Source organism: Varanus komodoensis, unplaced genomic scaffold, assembly GCF_004798865.1.
Source record: "Varanus komodoensis strain SLA01 unplaced genomic scaffold, ASM479886v1 scaffold1, whole genome shotgun sequence".
NCBI classification, from domain to species: Eukaryota; Metazoa; Chordata; class Lepidosauria; order Squamata; family Varanidae; genus Varanus; species Varanus komodoensis.
Genome location: NW_025335268.1, coordinates 76,322,816 through 76,343,856, shown reverse-complemented (window position 1 = coordinate 76,343,856; position 21,041 = coordinate 76,322,816). Strand labels below are relative to the sequence as shown.

Sequence of the window (21,041 nt, the reverse complement as noted above, 5' to 3'; positions counted from 1 at the left end):
CTGGGTGCCAAGTGCAAAGTCTCCTCGTGAGTCACTGTTTCTGTCGGAGCTTCATGCACGACAACAAGCTTCACCGTTTGGGGGTGCTCCTGGATCCAAAACTGCGTCTCAGGTAGACTCAGTGATCAGCAATGCCTTCTTTCAGCTACAATTAATTTACCAACTTCAGCCCTACCTGGACTGACACAGCCTAACCACAGTCATCCATGCTCTGGTAACTTCTTAACTGGACTAGTGTAATGTGCTTTACGTGGGGCAGCCCTTGAAGATGGTCCAGAAAGTTTAGCTGGTGCAAAATACGGCAGTGCGGCTGCTGGTGTGAGCAAGTTCAGGCACCACATCACTCCAATGCTTCATCAACTGCACTAGCTTCCAGTTGAGCTCCAGGCCCAATTTATTTATTTTTTTGGAATAAGTTTTATTCTTAATAAAGCTAACAAAAAAGGAACTAAAAAGTCATCAAGCATCAAAAACATCAGACCTACTGGGTCAGCCCCCCACATTTTTTTCTTTTTATGTTAAACTATAAACATATTTAAATCTATGCATAGTTCCATTTCTCTAGCCAATAATAAAGAGTCCCAGGTTTCCTCCAGGCCCAATTTAAGCTGCATCTTGTCAAGATGCAGCTGGACAACTATCTGTTAGAGACACTTTAACGTGGAATCCCCCAGCAAGCAGGGATCTGGACCTCATGGCCTTTTTGGCCCCTTTCAACTCTACCGCTCTATGGGAGGATGATCTCTCCCATGCTTTGGCCAATGTAAGCAGCACTCTGTCCCTCCCGGAAGCAAATCTTCCATGTTTACTGGCCAACCCAGTGGGAGGAAGAGGGATATTATCTCATTTGCAATTGTGCAACATAGTTGATAGTGTTGAAGATGGAGGTCCAAAGCTGCTGGGTGAGCTCGGGCTGGCCGTTCTTCCTCAGCTCAATTTGCCTCGCAGTGAAGTTGTGAAAACAAATGGGAGGGAGAGCCGGGTATGCCAACCTGAGCTCACTGGGGAAAAGGCAGGATAAAAATAATGAATGCATTTTAAAAGCACCCTGGGTGTTTTCCAGAATGGTGACATCCCAAAGGGCAGAAAGACCTCCATTTACCATCAAGGAGGAGGTAGCTGGGCTTGAAATACTAAGGCCAAATCCTTTGAAAACAGGCAAAGCAGAAGAGGGAGAAGGGGACAACAAGGACTCACCTGATCTGGCCTACGTCAACAAGCACCTTGCCCTTGGGAAGCTGAGTAGAAATGGATCTATCAGGGACAGGTCTGGCTTGTGTCAGACAGCCATTCTCACTCTTCACAGCCGGATGGAAGTTTTCAAGGAAAGGCCGGACGTTTCTTTGTTCTGCCAGCCACAAACCAAATGTTCAGCACAGGCAGACTGAACCCCAATTCAAACCATAAGTACCAAACCAAAAGTTAGACGGCTGGGCCGCAAAATGTGAGCTCAGGATGGCTTGGCAACTGAAGCTGTCAGGCTCAGTGACCAAAGCAATTGACAAATCCATCCCATTCCCCTGATCCAGGGATGAGGATTATTTATTTATTTAAAAGAATGGGTGTGGCCCCCTAGATGTTGCTGACTACAGTTCCTATCATGTCTTCTATTAGCTATGTCGAAAGAGCAGGCCAAGGCCTTCTGGAGGGCCACGCCCACTTTCCCACCCTCAGTAAGGGAGCACAAGAACTGGCTGGGAAAACCGCCTTGCCGGAGAGATCTACGGTCAAGCCCAGCACCTTCCTCCAGCAAGAAGCTGCCAAGGAGGGCAAAAAGGCTGACGCCCCGCCCTGCTGCTGTCCCCTTGAAGCTGGGCTTCAGAGGGGCACTAGCCCTGAATTTGGAGTGTCTACTGAGCTGTCAGCAAGAGCTGCTAGCAGAGCTCTGCTCCTCTGCAAATCGGCCTTCTCCTCTTTGAAAACCACCTAAGCCAGCAGTCCTACTGTATCTTGTGCAAGGAACGCTGTGTCATTGCCATCAGATTCACTGGGAGCCTCCAATCTTGCATCATGGTAGAGGGAAGGAGGAGGCATACCTCTCTGAGCACTTTCTCTGCACCAGGCAGTTTCAGAGCTAAAAAAAACAGTGTTTTTTGTTCCAGTGTATCAGTTCCATTAATTTAGTGAACCTGTAACTTTTTCTTTCCTGCCACACACACTTAAGGCAACACTGCTCATTATGGCGTGTTCACAAGCCTACAATATTTGTGTCCAGAGAGCCCTCAGGCTATGGGACAGCATACGAACATAACAGATACATAAATAACCACATAATGTGTGGGGAGCTGCTGCCTCTATATGCAGGCTGTGTCCAGCTTACCCAACAAGCATTAAAAAAATTCAGTGGACTCTAAGAAACAAGGAACTCTCTAGCTCCCTCCTGGCACAACATTAACTTGAAGATAAGCTGTCTTAACTTACCAGGGGTAGTCTTTTGGGCAGAGGAACTCTTCCTTGCAGGAAAGAGCCCTCTCCGCTGTATGCGCACAAGGAGCCCATCCATCTCCTCATCCGAGCTGCCTGATTCCAGCGTGCCACATGATCTGGGCTGACAGGGGCCACGTACTGTGCCCTCAACATGTTCCTGTGAGGGGGCTTGCTTTCCCTCGCTTGGAGAAGAATCTGTGCCATCCCTGAGAGCAGCAGGCGGAAAGGTCATCAACGCGCACTGCTGATCACTCAGCTGCCTGGGCTGATGCGAGTTCCTTGGTGTACCTTGAGCGAAGACTGAATCATCATCACTGTCACTAAATGCGGCTGGAGACAGAAATGTTAATGAGCGGGCAACTTCCTTTCCAGGCATTTCAGCCACTTCATGCTTGTAAACCAGCCTTGGTTCTGCAAGACAATGCATGTTCAAAATTAGGGTTAAGTAAAATTAAATCTCAAAAAATTAGCAAGTTGAAGTCAAGCCGTGCAACCACATAATGGATACTTTATTTAGATGGTGCCCCAAGAATGCTGTTCCTCCAAACTCCTGCAGCATTCCACAAATAGGCATCATGCAAATAAACATAATGGAAGTGTCTAAATCTCAGCAACCCTGTGGAAGCACGGAGGGCCATCAACTGCTCCCAGTTCGGTGGCCTGGAACACTGCATCTTACAGTTGGGGCTGACTCCTTGGACAAGCCCAAGGGAACTGAGCTCAGACAGAGTAACATATAGGTAAGGAGGGATTAGGGCACCTACAACAACTGCACACTTCTGGTTTGGTAATAAGAGTGGGGGAGAAGCCACTTGCAACTGATGCAACCTTCAGGAGATTCCCCTTCCAGTGGATTAAGACAGGAACCTGTGTTACGGCAAGTCAGAGCACTGATTCCCTTTGCCCAATACCATCTCCCCTCTTAGTCACTTACCATTTTTGGTAGGTCCATACTTGCTTGTGAGATAGTGGAAAAAGTTTTCCTTAGAATTAGTCAGACTGGGAGGTAAAACACAAAACAGTTCTATTAAGGATAAAACTGGCTATTCTATTCACTGTTTTTGGGCAACACTCCCAAGGAAGGACGCATTTCAGTGAAAGGCTGTTCAGGCAAGCTAAAATTATTTATCGATGTCAGATTTTTTCATTGCAAGCAAAAGGAAGTATATCTATATAACAACATAAGAAAAACCATACTAGATGAGACCTAAGGTCCATGGCTGTCTTCTGCCTAACTGTATATGAAATCTGATACCAGCATGGTCACTGTTACCGAACAGCTCAACAACATTTACATCCTGTACTATGTCTTGAGCAACCCCACCTAGGACTAATCCAAGACTGCCTCCCCACTGGTTGGTTCCATGACCAACCGCTCTAAGGCACAGTCCTTTCTGGCATCGAGAAATTTAACGTCTGTCAGGACATGCATTTATCCAGTCAATAATGTGGGTAGGTAACATCCCCCATTATTGCAGCACTGTCTTTGCTGGATTTCATTTTCCTGATTTCATTTCCCATATCAAGATCATCCAAAGCATTCTGGCCTGGGGGATGATAATATACTCCTATAACTAAGTTAGCTTTGGAGCCAGGAATTTTCACCCATGGTGGAATCTTCACACTTTTATCAACTCTATGCCCTCCTTGTGAAAGAGGAGAGTGCAAAAGTTGGCTTGAAACTCAGCATTAAGAAAACTAAGGTCATGGCATCTGGTCCTATCACTTCCTGGCAAATAGATGGGGAAGAAATAGAGGTAGTGACAGATTTTATTTTCCTGGGCTCCAAGGTCACCACAGACGGTGACTGCAGCCAAGAAATTAAAAGACGCTTGCTCCTTGGGAGGAAAACTATGGCAAATCTAGACAGCTTACTAAAAAGCAGAGACATCACCCTGCCAACAAAAGTTCATATAGTCAAAGCTGCGGTTTTCCCAGTTGTAGTGCATGGCTGTGAGAGTTGGACTGTAAGGAAGGCTGAGTGCCCAAGAATTGATGCTTTTGAATTGTGCTGTTGGAGAAGACTCTTGTGAGTCCCTTGGACTGCAAATAGATCAAATCAGTCAATCCTAAAGGAAATCAACTCTGACTGCTCTTTAGAAGGTCAGGTACTAAAGCCGAAGCTCAAATACTTTGGTCACCTAATAAGAAGGAAGGACTCATTGGAAAAGACCCTGATGCTGGGAACAATTGAAGGCAAAAGGAGAAGGGGACGGCAGAGGTTGAGGTGACTGAATGGGGTCACTGGAGAGGTGGGTGTGGGGTTGGTGTACTCTGAGGGATGGTGGAGGACAGGAGAGCCTGGAGGGATGTTGTCCGTGGGGTCGCAGAGCTTTAGGCATGACTTTCCAACTGAACAAATGCCCTCCTTGATATAGAGGGCAACTTCTCCTCCAGGACGCCTTTCCCACTCTTTCCTATGCAGTTTATATCCAGAGATGACCATGTCCTATTGGGCATCTCCCCTCCACCAGGTTTTTGTAATGCCCACTATATCTAGTTTCTCCTTCATCATTCTCCGATTTTGGCCCAAAGGCTTCTAATATTGTCCCCTCCAGCTGAGTGCAACTATTGTTCTGGCACTTTATCCTCTTCAACTGGTTACCATGGCACACCATGACCTTGTTACTTACTCCCTCACCTCCTACATTTGGGCAATCTGAAACTTCCTTCCCTTCATCCACCAGGGATGATTTGGCCCAAACCAGATGCTTCCCAGCTCCAGCAGGGCTCAGTTGAAAAGCCACTCTGCCACTTTCTTGTGCTATGCACCAGCAATCTGGTTCCGTTCTAGTTCAAGTGGAACCTGTCCCTCCTATACAGGCCCAGCTTGTCCCAGAATGTTCCCCAGTGCCAAACACACATGAAACCCCCCTCCCTGCATCACTGTCACATCCACACATTGAGACTCCCCAGATGTACCTGTTTAGCTGGTCCTGCATGTAGAACTGGTAGCATTTCAGAGAAAACCATCTAAGGCATCCTGGAATTTAACTCTACCTAGCAACCTAAATTTGGTTTTCAGGACCTCACAACTACATTTTCCCACATAATTGGTAGCAGCATGGACCACGACTGCTTACTCTGCCCCTGCACCAACTACAACACTATCTAGATGGTGTGATATCCACAACCAGGCAGTCCACACGTCCATTGCAAACCCAGCTTTCTATGTTCCTAATGGTTGAATCTCCCACTACAAGAGGCTCCCCCAAGGGGCATCCTCCACGTAAGAGGATACATGCTTGCCTTCAAAGGAATGGGTCTGTTCCAAGGACCATTTCCCTCTTCCTCAGAATGATGCCCTCCTTCCTCAGATGCCCTTTCTCCATGACCCAGGAGTTGGAACCCTGTTAATTAATCCCAGGGGTCGTGTCTATATTTCTTTGCTTCTCCAGGTCAGCAAGCTTGGCTTCAAGAGAACAAATATGCTCCCTGAAAGCTCATGACATCAAGCACACACCCATGCCTTCTGTCCAGCTGGCAGATAGTCGTAGCTGTGGCACTCAATGCAATACACTGAACGGCCTTTGTACGCCTGCTGGCTTTGGTCTAAATCGAAGATTTATTGGTCGTATATATAAGTAGGCCAGGAGAAACTATTCCAGAAGTAAAGCTTTAGATTAGCTAGACTATATTGTTTAAATCATAACACATTACTTATTATTATTCCTAATTAAGTATTTTGAGTTCTGCTACTTCTGAAAAACATTTTCAGATACTTATACAAAACATAAAATCAACATGGTATAGTTTCTTAACTAAGTACAAGTCAAATACATTTGCTAGATTGGTATTCCATCGGTTCGGGAAAGTGGAATTTTTTTCCAGTTCACCACTTGAAAATCTGCATCATTCTAAAGACTAACACAGCAAACGCCATTACATACCTGCGCATTTGACTCCTTGGTGTGCAACATGTTGAAGCTTTGGGGGTCTTCATTTTAGATAAAACTAAGTAAAACAATGAAAGGGAGAAACTCATTATTCTTTTCCTGAAAGCAATTCTCCCAATTTCTACAAACATGCCAACTAGAAAACAAATCAACATTAAAAGCTTCCAAAGTTTAAAGCGTAAAGCTGCTTAATAGCAGATAGGCAACTTCAGTTGTAGTCTCAAAGGAGAAATTTCAGTGGATGACCCAACCTTCCCCTGAAGAATGTCATTTTATTGTTTTTAAACAGCTCTCTTGGCCATGCACAAGTCTCCACCGGGAACATCGCGTGCATAGATGGTGGATTTATACAGACTTAGATTCTTATGGCACCACATTTGATGCTTTACAGGAATTGGGGGGGGGGTCACATTAACCACCAACCAAAACTGAGTCAGAGTCACGCAGAAGGCTCTTCATGCCTCGTGGGTCCCAACAGCCCCTGCTGCTTCTCTGTAGTTATGAAGCAGCCTCAGCTTAGTACTAGCTTCTTTGATGAATTAAAATCCTACAGTGTCCTAAACATGACCAGAAGGTCTTCCAGTCTACCCCTCTGGGGCGCACGCATTTTCCAAATTCCAACAGTATTAGAGGAGAGCTGGCGGTAGTAGCAACTGAGAATAGTGAGGGACACTGTGCAAGCAAGAGTTAGGAGCATGGCAGGTGGAACATGAGAGGATAAACGAAGCAGCGCAAGCCCAGGATCGCCTGAGCAAGTGGGCCAAGGGCTACTGGTGGAGCCACACAGCACCGAAGTGCTTCGAGATCACACAGTGAGGGCTGACGGAAAGCACACACATTTGCACTACAGCCCCCGCCATGCTGATTTATCTGGCCCACGCCACTGTCCGTGTGCACGCGGGCTGCTTGCTCACTCGGAGATGGTTTTGGACTCATTAGGAGATCTCCAAGCAAGCAAGCCACCGCCACCACCCGCACGCGTGAGCCCAACACCGCCTCGCATGCGCCCAACGATGCCTCACCGGCCCGCGTGCCCAGGCCGCCCCCTCTCACCGGCCCATGCCGGGTCACCACTGCCTTTCAACTGGCCCCCTATTGAAAAAGTTTGAGGACCCCTGGTCTACAGCCCCTTTGTGTGTGCTGACACTGAAAGCAACGAATCGCACTGGGGGGGAGACGGTTCCCTCTCCTTTCATGTGCTCTTTAACGGCAACATAAAACTGCCACAAGGAGCAGTTTATGGAGCAGAGGGAGTGCAGCGGGCTCCAACACTCTTGCTCACTCGTTCTTTCTCCGCACTTTTCTACCCAATGTGTGGCTTTGGATTCCCTGGGCAGGTGACCTCGCCAAGGGAGAAATAAGGGTGGCTTATAGCTAATGGGGCAGGATAAAAATCTAATAAATAGACTGGGCAAGGCCTAATGAAATTGAAGCTCAGTCCAGAAGAGGTGGAGGTGCTCCTGGTTAATTCCCACCCCCTTCTTCCAACTGGTAAGTATAAGGGCTTGCTGTTTGGGGATGTTTACACAGCCAGCACTCGTGTGGCATCTACAGAATCGTTCCTCAGATGAGGTTGCAGGGGCAGCTGCATCCCACATGGAGAGATTATACTGCACTGTTTTCTGCACTCTCACCAACATCTATGCTAGACTGTTGTAGTGCATTGAGTGGGGCTGTCTCTGAACACCATTTGGAAGCTTCAGCTAGCACAGAGCAACTACTGTGTGCTAATTGTGTAACTACTGCCTTTAACCCAGAAGTAAGAGCGCGTCAGAGGATTCTGGGACCAATGCAAAGGACTGATGATAACTGAGAAATTCCATAATGGCCTGCTGTTTCAAAAAGCACATTCTCCCCTACAAGCCTATTCATCAATTTAAAGCACCTTTTGAAGACATTTTCCAAGTGGCCCCAACTGTGCATTGCTTGGATGTACTGGAAAGGCCATTTCTGGGGTGATGTTATATGGGGTTACTTTCTCTCTACAACATGTGTGAGAAATCTTTGGTCCTTAGTCTAATTTTCTGCAGCTCTCAGGCTAAATCCAAAAGCTTTCAGCAAGCCAACAACTGAACAGCATTCTGATCCTCTAGGGAAGATGGTGAAGGAGGAGAAAGGATGGCAGAAGAAAGAGAGAGAGAGAGAGAGAGAGAGAGAGAGAGAGAGAGAGAGAGAGAGAAGAAGCCTGCCACCCTCAACTTACCTCACCCCGACGCATTCAGCCTGCAGCATCAAAATTGTACTTCAGGCACAAAAAATAAGTCTGCCCTTTTTCTCAGCTTTAAAATGATATTTAAGAGCCTTCTGCTGTTTTACTGATTCCTGTAAACCTAATTCCTATTATTTTATGATGCTTTACTTTTTGGTAAGCTGCTTTGTGGGGATTTAAAGTCAACATGTTGGATGAAAATAATCTCAGTCAACAGATACCTCTACCCTTACTAGACGCGCAACTGAACAAACTAGCAAGGAGCACAGCCTGGGGAAATTTTGGGGTGATATATCTTCTATGCTTATCTGACATCAGTCTCCCACTGGTTTTTCAGGGGCTTGGTTGGCAGGTGAATTACAAATATATTCTCCCCCATTCTCAAGGTGGCACTTTAGCTCCCACATATGAAAATGTTCAGAAAGAAAAATGCCCAGTGAAGAAATAGGTTAAACTGAAACTGCAAGTTTTTTTCCAGACTAGATGATTGTGGAAGGGCCTTGTGATTTTCAAACATTGTCAAGGCAGTGCTTATTCAGGTACTTTAGCAATAAAATACAACAGAACATCATAAAAAGCACCCAAATCAAGGAGACTTCAAGGGATCTTTGAAGACATGGCTGTCTAGCAGAGTTCATCTTTAGAAACTGTTGGATTTCATCTCCTGATAATCGTTTTCTATCAGGAACATATAATAAGGTTTCTGAGCAAATTCTGCTTGCCTGGTAACATAATAGAGGTCAACAACTATGGTGTGTATTACTGACCACCCAGTCAAAAAGAGGGCAAGGATGTGACCTACGAAAGGCAACTTGCCAGCATTTCCAAGAAGAGTGATGCATTCATCACGGGGGACGTCAATTTCCCTGATATATGCTGGGAGAGAAAGTCTGCCAAGCATGGCCCTCCAGGAGATTCCTGAGATGGAGTATAAAGGGCATGGCTAAACATGCATTCAGGAGGCTGGCAGAAGGAGCTCTGGATGGAGCGGTTCACTTGCTAAGTAAGCAATGCTTTTCTTATTTATGGGTTAGTCAGACTGATGATAATGAAATGATACTGTAAGCACTCTCATGTGTGAATTGTGTTAAGGGTATAGGATACAGCCAGTGACATCTGTACTTTAAAACTTAGATATAAAAGAAAACTGGTTAGTTAACTGTGCTGAAAGCATACATCTTAACCTGACAAACTGCCAGCATTGACTTCCTTTGTGGTTTTTATTCTTTGTCTATTAGCTCTCTTATAATAAGGTTCGACTTGCAAGTCAGCTAATCTCTGATTGTTCCTGGAACAGACACACGAGGAGAGTCCCAGCTCACCACTATTTTGACGGTGTCCCTAAGCCACACATGGGCTAGGCTGGGTCACCTCGAGGGCTGAAGAGGGGGAGCAGAGACTACCAACAGACATGCTTTTTAAGCTAATGACAGCTTTGAGCTATTAACCTTCAGCTCCACAAGCTGAAGTTATGAATTCACCTCTAGGGCTTCCCATCTCATTTTTGTCTTACAAAACAGGGCAATTCTTCCTTTTCTGCGATGAAATAAACTACCCCCCTTTTTTGGCTGGGGTGCTTAATTACCAACACCAAAGACGGAGGCACTTGTTAATATCAGGAAGCATTTTATTTGGGAAAGAGCTGTACCTCAACCAGAATGCACTTGCTTCGCATGCAGAAGATTTCAGGCTTAAGCCCTGCTATCTCCAAGCACAGCTGGAAAAGACTCTAATCTGAAAACCGGAAGAGCCCCTGCCAGTCCAGGGGACAATGCTGAGCTAGATAGGTCATTGTTACAGTTCAGGATAAGACAGCTTCCAATTTAGTATTTAGATACCAAATATCTATGTAGCTGCTCAGCATGAACTTTTCAAGTAACTAAAACAAATTTGAAATTCAACAGTTATGATAAGATTAAACATTAAAGATGTTCAAACGATGGCTTGGACTGGATCAAGTTGTGCTTAGACTAGCTACAATTAAATCAATGGAATATAAACAGGACATGACTAACTTAAGTCCCAGATTCTAGCAGGTCTATTCAAAGCATGACAAAGCCTGGATCTCACGCAATAAATAGAGAGGATGTGTTGTACTTCTTAGGCTGCACATTTGCAAGTAGACACTGTCTCAAATACAGTATGATGCCTTATATTAATTAAGGCCATTGGTACATCTGTCCCAATATTGCCAACATTGACCAACGGCAGCTGTCCAGGGCTTCAGACAAGGTTCCTCTCTACCCCTCACTGGAGGATCACGCAGGGGACCTTCCGCAGGCAAAGCATATGCACCTTTACCCTGAGCAACAACCATACCAGACACTCTGTGGCTTGTTATTTGACTTCTGTGAGCCATGCTGGGAGTAAAAATACTTTAACCATTCAATAAATATACTCAACAGTAAATGGAAGTATGTAGTAAGAAATGAAGAATAGAAAGGACGTAACTTCTCTATGGCTGTAGAAGTGAGCTTTACTTACACTTTTCAAATTCCTCATCACTATCTGAAGATGCTGAGCTGCAAAACAAACAACAGGACAAACATTGTAGCTAATCATTTAAGAGATCACATTTAAGAGATTAAAAATTAATGTGGGCCCATTGCACAGGATACAGCATTGAGTCCTATGTAGAGTAGACCCAGTGAAATGAATGAGCCTTAAGTGGCAATGGTTTACTCTATGTAGGACTAACACTGGGTATCACTTTATGCATGACAGGGAAGGAAGACCTTAAATCAGAATTCATCTCTGCAGTGGTATGTAGCAGGACATGCATTGCAATTTAACTTTTACAGTTTAGTGGTGCAGTGGTTTAAATCGCTGTGCTGCTGGGCTGGTTGATCAAAAGGTCGCTGGTTCAAATCTGCACAACGGGGTGAGTTCCCGTTGCTCCGTCCCAGCTCCTGCCAACCTTGCAGTTCGAAAGCGTGCAAATGTAAGTAGATAAAAAGGTACCATTTTGGTGGGCAGGTAACAGCGTTCTGTGCACCTCGGTGTTTAGTCATACCGGCCACATGACCACGGAGACTGTCTGCAGACAAACGCTGGCTCCCTTGGCTAGGAAACTGAGATGAGCACCGCCCCCTAGAGTCAGGCATGACTGGACTTAATGTCAAGGGGAAACCTTTACCTTTACCTTTTCCAGTTAGTTTAGCTCACTGAACAGCAGGAGAAGCCCATGTGGCTTCACAAAAACCTTAGGGATGATATGAAAAGAAAAAAGGACACGTATCATGGGGAATTATCAGGATGGCGGCCAATGACAAGCTGAGTCCCCCAGGGCTCAGTTCTGGATAACTAGTCTGCTGACTAAATTCATGGACAATACCAAAGGGGGGGGGGCAGTGGCCACAACTGGGGAACAGGTGATCCAGATCCAGAAGGATCTGCACAGGCCGTGGAAGTGGGCGGGGGACAACAAGGTGGCATTCAATGTGGATAAGTGTAACATCTTGCACTTGGGAGACAGGAATAGGTGTTACAGGTACAGGATGAGGGACAAGTGGCTGGAGAGCAGCACTTGCAAAAGGGATCTTGGGATGGCTGTTGACAGCAGACTGAACATGCGCCAGCAGTGTGACACAGTGTTTAAGAAGGCAAATGCCACCCTTGGATGTGTAGCCAGAAGCATGGCTTCCAGATCAAGGGAGGTGTTGAAACCACTCTGCATGGCTCTGGTGCGCCCACAACTGGAGTGCTGCATCCAGTTCTGAACTCCACATTATAGGAGAGACAGAGCTAGGGTAGAATTGGTGCAGCACAGGGTCACAAGAAGGGTGGCTGGGTTGGGGGGAATGACATATGAGGAGAGATGGAGGGAACTGGGTCTTTTCAGCCTGGAGAAGAGAAGACTCCGAAGGGATCTTTTAGCATCTTCTAAGTATGCAGCCCCTTCATGGATCACTGCCTTGTCGTGGCGAAGGGGCTTGCGTAGCTCATTGAAGCGATGAGCTACATTGTGCAGGGCCACCCAAGACAGCCAGGCCACAGCAGAGAGGTCTGACAAAACGTGATCCCCTGGAGAAGGAAATGGCAACCCACTCCAGTACCCTTGCCGTGAAACCCCACGGACAGTACCAAAAGGCGAAAAGATATGACGCCAGAAGATGAGCCCCTCAGGTCGGAAGGTGTCCAATATGCTACTGGGAAGAGCAGAGGGCTAGTACTAGTAGTGCCAGAAAGAATGAAGCGACTGGGTCAAAGCCAGAAGGACACTCAGTTGCCGATGTATCTGGTGGTGAAAGGAGAGTCCGATGCTGTAAAGATCTATACTGCATAGGAACCTGGAATGTAAGATCCACGAATCAAGGCAAGCTGGACGTGGTCTAACAAGAGATGACAAGACTGAACATCGACATCTTAGGAATCAGTGAACTAAAATGGACAGGAATGGGTGAATTTAATTCAGATGACCATCAGGTATACTACTGCGGGCAAGAATCCCTCTGAAAAAAGACTATGAGTAGCCTTCATAGTCAATAAAAGAGTAGGAAAAGCAGTACTGAGATACAATCTCCAAAATGACAGAATGATCTCAGTTCGAATCCAAGGCAAACCATTCAACATCACAGTAGTCCAACCACTGGTGCGGAAGAGGCTGAAGTTGACCCGTTCTATGAAGGCCCACAACACCTTCTAGAATTAATACCAACAAATGATGTCCTTATCATCATGAGGGATTGGAATGCTAAAGTAGGAAGCCAAAAGATAACCAGAATAACAGGCAGGTTTGGCCTTGGAGTACAAAATGAAGCAGGGCACAGGCTGGTAGAACTTTGTCAAGAGAATACGATGGTCATAGCAAACACTCTTTTCCAACAACCCAAGAGACAACACTACACATGAACGTCACCAGATGGTCAACACAGAAATCAGACTGACTATGTGCTCTGCAGCCAAAGATGGAGAAGCTCTATACAGTCAGTAAAAACAAGACCAGGAGCTGACTGAGGCTCAGATCATGAGCTTCTTGTTGCAAAATTTAGGCTTAAATTGAAGAAAGTAGGGAAAAGCACTAGGCCACTCAGGTATGACCTAAATCATATCCCTGATGAATATACAGTAGAGGTGACAAATAGATTTAAGGAATTAGATCTGATAGACAGAGTGCCTGAAGAACTATGGATGGAGGTTTGCAATATTGTACAAGAGGTAGCAACTAAAACCATCCCTAAGAAAAAGAAATGCAAGAAAGCAAAATGGCTGTCTGAGGAAGCTTTACAAATAGCTGAGGAAAGAAGGCAAGCAAAAGGCAAGGGAGAAAGAGAAAGATACACTCAATTGAATGCAGAATTCCAGAGAATAGCTAGAAGAGATAACAATGCCTTCTTAAATGAACAGTGCAAAGAATTATTATTATTATTATTATTATTATTACATTTTTATACTGCCCATAGCCATAGCTCTCTAGGCAGTTGACAGCAATAATCATAGAATCATACACTCAAGTCACCCATCCCACTTCTGCCCAGGCCTGACCCTGCTTAGCTTCCGAAAACAATAGAATAGGGAGGACTAGAGATCTCTCCAAGAAAATGGGGGATATGAAGGGAACATTTCATGCAAAGATGGACATGATAAAGGACCAAAATGGCAGGGACTTAACAGAGGCAGAAGAAGAGGTGGCAAGATTACACAGAAGAACTATACAAGAAAGAGCTTAATGTCCCTGATAACCACGGTGGTCACTGACCTTGAGCCAGACGTCCTGGAATGTGAAGTCGAATGGGAAGTCTGAGCAACAACAAAGCTAGTGGACAGTATTCCAGCTGAGCTATTCAAAATCCTAAAAGACGATGCAGTTAAAGTGCTACACTGGTAGTTCTTGGTCCACATACTGCTGGAGCCCAGCTTGTAGGATTCTGAGCATCACTTTGCTAGCATGTGAAATGAGTGCAATGGTGCGGTAGTTTGAACATTCTTTGGCATTGCCCTTCTTTGGAATTGGAATGTAAACTGACCTTTTCCAATCCTGTGGCCACTGTTGAGTTTTCCAAATTTGCTGGCATATTGAGTGTAGCACTTTAACTGCATCGTCTTTTAGGATTTTGACTTGCTCAGCTGGGATAGGATATGAAATGGGCTTCCAAGGGAGGTGGTGGAGGCCCCATCAATGAGGGTGTTCAAGGAAAGATTGGACAACCACCTGTTGGGGACTATATGAGTGGAGCTGGGGGTCAGACTAGATGGCCCGGGAGGTCCCTTCTGACTTGCTTGTTTCTATGTTGCTATCAGAAGTGGAAAGCCAGAATGCAAAGGAAGAATGCAAAGGCAGGTAGCGTGGAATTTCAGGGATGGCATCAGTAGTGTTAAAACTAGGAATGAATTGAGTCTAGTGAGGGATGCTAAAAGCAACAGAAAAGCCTTCTTCAGATATATATTTTATTGGCAAAAAAGAAAGAAATGGGTGTTCAGCTACTCAATTTGGGTGGCAAAATAAGAGCAGATGACAGAGTAAAGGAGGAAGTGCTCAATTCCTATTTTGGCTCAGTCTTCTCCCAAAAAATCTATGACCTTCCTGATGAAGGGGAAGTACAAGCTGAAGGAACATAATGGCAGCTCAAGACTGATAGGCAAATGGTCCAGCATCAACTAATTGGGTTGAATGAGCTCAAAGCTTCAGGGCCTGATGAACTCACCCTATAGTCAGAGAGATGCTGGAGGAACCACTCTCAGAAACACTGTCTACTATCCTTGAGAACTCATGGAGGACAGGGGAAGTGCCAGATGAACGGAGAAGGGCTAGCGTTGTTCCTATCTTCAAGAAAGGGAAAAAAGAACCAGGGAACTACACACCAGGTAATCTGGCATCAATCCCTGGGAAAATTCTGGAGCAGATTAGAAAGCAGTCAGTCTGTAAGCACTCTGAAAGCAATGCAGTGACTAGACAGCCTCCAGAAGAACAAGTTTGATTCCTGAGAAAACAGAAATTTGTCTTTCAGTTGAATTTGTAAGTCAGCCCTCCTTATTCATAGGGGTTTGTGATAAAGGCCCCCATAAAAGTAGAAACACTGCAAATATCTCTAACCTTCCCCACTCAGACTCACCAGTGTCTTCTCTTTGCAGTAAAGGAAATGCCAGAAAGATTTCCCTCTCCAGATGGGCCGGGTAGGAAGCCATGCTTTCAAGGCCGCCTTCTCTACCCTTTTGCTTCCCCTCTCTCCATGGTGATGATTTTCTGCAGTAATTTTTTTTAAATTAATATGCTTTATGGCAGTTAGTAAGTACAGGTTCTTCATAACTTGGGCATTCACAACTCTGGGACTCTGTAAGAAGCCAACATGGATTTCTCAAGAATAAATCCTACCAGACTAATTCGATTTCATTTTTTGGCTGGGTAACCTCCCTGATTGACAATGTGGACATAATCTATCTTGACTTCAGCAAAGCTTTTGACAAAGTGCCCCATGATATGCTGCTTAGCAAACAGGCTTAAAGTGGGTTAGACATGGCAACAACTGGACAGGTGGATCCATAGCTGGACTCAAAGAGTGCTCATCAATGGCACCCTCTCAAACCGGGGAGAAGTAGCAAGCACAGTACTGCAGGGTTCAGCCCTGGGCCCATTGTTCTTCAACATTTTTATTAATGATTTGGATGAGGAAGTGCAGGGGATGATTGTCAGATTTGCAGATGACACAAAATTGGGTGGGCTAGCTAATACCCTGGAAGACAGAGAGAAGATTCAAAGTGATCTTGATAGGTTGGAGCACTGGGCTGAAAACAACAGAATGAAATTCAGCTGGGACAAATGCCAAGTTCTGCACTTAGGAAAAGGAAATCAAACGCCTTGTTATAAGATCAGTAATTTATTTTTATCTATTTAATTTCTGTACCACCCAACAGCCAAAGTTCTCTTGAATACTTAGCTCAACAAAACTGCAGGTGAGAAGATCTTGAAATTGTGGTAGATCATAAGCTGAATATGAGTGTGATACAGTTGCAAAAAGGGCAAACACTATTAATAGAAGTGACACATCCAAATCATGTAAAATACTAGTTCCTCTATTCAACACTGGTTAGGCCTCATCTGAAGTACTTTGTCCCGTTCTGGGCACCTCACTTCAAGATAAATGCAAATTAGCTCGAAAGGGTTCAGAGGAAGACAACAAGGAAGATGCAGGGACTGGAAAAAAAAGCCTCATGAAGAGAGAGAGCAGTTTAGCCTCAAGAAGGGAGCACTGAGGGGAGATACAAAAGTACTCTACAAGTGCCTGAAAGGCTGTCACAAAGAGGAAGGACAGGATCACTTCTTGATCACCCCAGAGTGCAGGGCAAGGAATAATGCACTCAAATTACAGGAAGCCAGATTCCAGCTAGATATCAGAATAAATTTCTGGACAGAGCAGTACAACAATGCAACCAATGACCAAGGGAGGCTGTGGGCTCTCTCACACTAGAGGCATTCAAGATGCAACTGGACAACCATCTGAAATGAATGGTTTAACTTGGAGTCCTGCAATAAGCAAAGGGTTGGACCTGATGGCCTTTGGGCCCCTTCCAACTCTAGTATTCTATGCTTCTATCTTACATCAGAGCATTACAGCGACTTGTAAACTCCAGAAGAACTCAATGCCTTTCCTTTCGGAACTACTCACGACTTAGTTTTTTGCAGCATACATCCTGCTGAGATTTTCTGTTGGGCCATTGGACCTAGCAAATAAAGAAACAAACAGTAAGGATGTACAGAACTGCCTTACATCAAATCAGTTCATTACATGAAAGAAGCTCTGTCACCAAGTGTGGCCTCCCACAACAGCTAGCAGAGCTTTGGTCCAGGAAGAGCATAATTTATGAGCTAGTGTTACTATTAATTTAGCGAATTCAACTACCTTATAAACATCCATGCTTCACAACCCTTCCCTTATTCATCCTGCTCTCCGTGCAGCTGGATGAATCCCCTTAAGCAGGATCCAGGTACGAAATAAACGCCTGTAAAATTGGGGCCCCTGTACTCAAAAGCAATATAAGAAACTACCACTGGGGGCAACCATACAGACATAACAGCAGCGCCGCAGGGTCAGATCAAGGGCCTATTTGGTCCAGCAACTTGTGTCCTAAGAACTTAAGAACAATGCAGGATCAGATCAAGGGCCCATCAGTCTAACAATCTTTAGAGTTGCCAGCCCGCTGCTCATGCACAAGGAGGACACGAACGTAACAGCACCCACTCGCCCATATGCCTCTGCTAATGGAGACAGCAAATTCCTGTTGGAATGGTTGCCATTGATAGTACTACCCCACACAAACTTGTCCAATCCGCTTTAAAAGCTATTCAAATGATTGGCATCACTACTTCTTGTGGAAGTGAATTCCATAGTTTAACTACCTGATGTGTAAAGCAATCCTTTCGATTGGTCCTGAACTCCCCACCAGTCAGTTTCATGGGATGACCCCTTTGGACTCCAGTATTATGAGGAAAATGTCTCCTCTACATTCTCCACACCATGCATATTTCTGCACTCCTCTATCATGGCTCCCCTTATTCACCTTTTTTGTAACCCAAACAATCCCAGCTGCTGTAAACTTTTCTCATAGGAGAGCTGCCCCAGCCCCTTTGCTGCATTTTCTAACTCCACAGGATCCTTTTTCAGATGATAGCTGCAACTACATACAGTAGTATGTATGCAGATCACAAATGTGGATAAGGGCAGAATGACCTTGGGGAACTGCAAGACTTTAGTACCACAAATCCACGGGACAACGAGCGCCTCAACCATCACTTTCCAGACCAGCCGGTCATAAAATACGGAAGAGGAGCACGAGCAGCGCTGCCGGGCAAGGGCGTAAAACCGCATCCTGCCCGCCGCAGACCGCCAGGCGCCCCCAGCCACCCGCCCCACGCGGATGCCGCAGCGGGCCCGGAGCGACCCGCCGCGCGAGGGAGCCGAGCCCCTCGAAACCTCCGGAGCCGCGGGCCCTGCCGGCTCCCAGGCCAGCGCGCCTCCGTCCCCCGCCCGAGGCGGCTCTGCGCAAGCCGAGGACAGCCCGCGGCGCCCGCACCTACGCTCGCTCGCGCGTCCGCCCGCCCGCCCGCCCGAGGGCGAGGGCGGCCGGGCCCGAAGTGGCGCTCGCGCCGGCCAAGCGCGGGACACGCGTCCTTCCCGCCAGCGACGGGCGGCGTCAGCCGCGCACACGGCCCGAGCGAGGCCGCAGCAGGGAAGGCGCCGCACCAAAATTCCCGCCGCGCGGGCCGCGAGGACGCACTTCCGGCTAGGCGGGCGCGGCTTCCTCTTCCTCCTCCTCTTCCTCCCGCTCGCGCTCCCGCTCCCCCTCCGCGGGGCGGGGCGGGGCGGGGCGGCGTGTCGCGCCGAGCGGGCCGTGGGGGCGCAGCAGGGGCTGGAGCCGAACCGAGCCGCTCCCGTGGGGAGCGTCCAGCACGGGCGGCGCGGCGCGGAGGGGCGGTGCCGGGGACCGGCCTCGAGAAGAGGCGGGCCTGCTGGGCGTCCCGCGTGCGCGGCGGAGCCGGCGGCCAGCGGGAACTGCCCAGCCGGGAGGGCGATGCCGCAGAGCGCGGCCCCGAAGCCGGGCAGCCGCGTGAGCCTCGCGCCGCTGGCTCGCTCCGCCCGCGCGGGGCGGCAGGCCGGCCAGAGCCCCTTCCGGCCACCGGGCTGCCCGGCAGCCTCGCTCCGGCCGCCTGCGCGACCGCAGATGCAGCGGGCGGCGGCCGCCACAGGGTGCGCGGGTTCCCGCGGCGCTCCAGCCGCTCGGCGACGCCGATTTCGCAGGCTGTGCCGAGCGCGTTCGGGCAGGCCTGGAGCCGCGCCCTCGGGCGGGACGGACAGGCCGCGGCTGCGAGCGGACGCCAGGGGGCCCGTGCCGCGGACGCCGACGCAGTTGGCGGTGCGGCCGGCCTGCGGTCGCGGTCAAGCGCGGCCCCGCGCCAGAGGGCCTCGGCGTGCCCGCTCGTAGGAGGCCGGGGCAGCTCGGCGTGGCTGCGTTGCAGGCAGGGACACCCGCGCGCCTGGTTCGTGAGACGGAGGGATGGCGGATGCTCCGCGAATGGGGCGAAGACATGCTGAGGGAAGGCCCTGCCGCGGAAGCATGGAGGACACTGTTAGGCCAAGGAGCAGGAGGAGCGGCCGAGCAAACCGCAGCAGCACCCAGCGTCCCTTGGGAGGAAAAGCGGTTCTCCCCGAGCTGGATGTAAGGGCAAGCCCCAAACTGAGGTGGCATTGCTCTCCGCACTACTTGCAGAGGGCTGGAAGACAAGCTTGCTTTATTGGATTCCCCATGGGGAGCATGGCACTGCTTGTTACTCAGGTTTTCTTTTAGATTCAGGTGCTGGGACCTAAGGGCTTGTAAGGAAGCTTGGACAGGCAGGGATCTCCCACCCATCTTGTTTAAGGCATGTGAGGGAGCTGATTTGTCACTGTGGATGTGGAATGCTGAGCTAGATGGACCGATGGTCTGCTCAAGCAGGGCTTATGCTCTGAACAGTAGTGAATCTGTGGTTCACAAGCAAGTCTGCCTTTACTGCTTGGTGTCTAAGATTGCAGTTATGCTGACAAAACAGTGGGCAAGTTGTGGAGTAACAGACCGCTATTTGTTACTCCCTATAGCTAGCAGCTCCATGAGTCCAGAATATTTCCATCTACCCTCATAAAGCTTGGTGTAACAACAGCTGCCTTAAACTGTTGAGAAAGAATTGTTACAGTCATTCTGTCAATCCAGCATGTCTTTCTCTAATCCAGAAACAAATTCTTAGTTGGTATCTGAAAAAGCCAACCAGAAGGCAGGAAATTGTAGGAGTGCCAGGGAATCCCAAGGGTAACTGCTCGCTAGCAGAGATCACTTCTTTATTTTGCATAGTTCTTGTTCCGCTAACACGTTTTTCCAAATTTAGGAGCCTTTGGGACCATTGTATGTTTGCCTTTCAGGAAAAAGGCAAGAAAGAAATTCCTAACTTTGACCATGTCTTCCATTTTTAAAGCTGTCCATTAGTTCTGAACTAGCTTTTTGGGGCTAGAAGTTTGGTTTCTGAAAGGCTTGGAGCAAACTGAGTTTTCCCTTTGCAGGACTGATCTCTACCATACCTTTCCTCCTACCATTTATCTAGGGACACAGGCTGGGACACTGAATGGAACTCCTTCCCACCCCCTGACACACCCCTTTCCAGCCCCATCCAAAGCCCAGTTATGACTGGGGGAATAGCCTTGTACTTTCTATACCCACGACAAAGGGACATATACCTGTGCCCTAAGCTGAGCTAAGTAACAACTCAAATTTCTGCTAGCTTGGTCTGCTAGAACTTTTGCATGCCATGGCAATTTCATTTGATGCTCTTGTAGTTTTCTTAATACTGTTTTTTTAATAGGCTTCAGTAAGAGTTAAACTGTAGTTTACTTTGCATATGAGAGTCACACAGTTTTGTGCTCTGTCAATATAAATGCATTTTCTCATTGCCTGTATTCTTCATTTATTTTTCTCTATAAACAATTCATACCTTAATATTTCCTGTGCATTATAAAATGCCTTAATTTTTCGTAAGTTAATGGACCATT

General features: G+C 47.3%; 1 protein-coding gene across 2 annotated transcripts in view; it reads right to left on the bottom strand.

Annotated features, from left to right (window-relative positions):
* Nucleotides 1-17,952, bottom strand: part of GCNA (germ cell nuclear acidic peptidase) — a 31,982-nt gene extending 14,030 nt beyond the window's left edge. Inside the window, exons 1-7 of one of the 2 annotated variants that reach the window (XM_044429796.1) lie at nt 17,867-17,952; nt 17,136-17,190; nt 11,017-11,054; nt 6,318-6,381; nt 3,362-3,426; nt 2,422-2,757; nt 1,198-1,348 (exon numbers count right to left, since the gene is read on the bottom strand). In XM_044429796.1, coding sequence (XP_044285731.1) covers nt 1,198-1,348; nt 2,422-2,757; nt 3,362-3,426; nt 6,318-6,381; nt 11,017-11,054; nt 17,136-17,185 — 704 coding nt within the window. In that variant the 5' untranslated portion in view covers nt 17,186-17,190; nt 17,867-17,952. Of the gene's footprint in view, nt 1-1,197; nt 1,349-2,421; nt 2,839-3,361; nt 3,427-6,317; nt 6,382-11,016; nt 11,055-17,135; nt 17,191-17,866 lie in introns of both variants that reach the window. The other variant, XM_044429788.1, reaches the window with a different exon arrangement.
* Nucleotides 17,953-21,041: the final 3,089 nt, after the last annotated feature.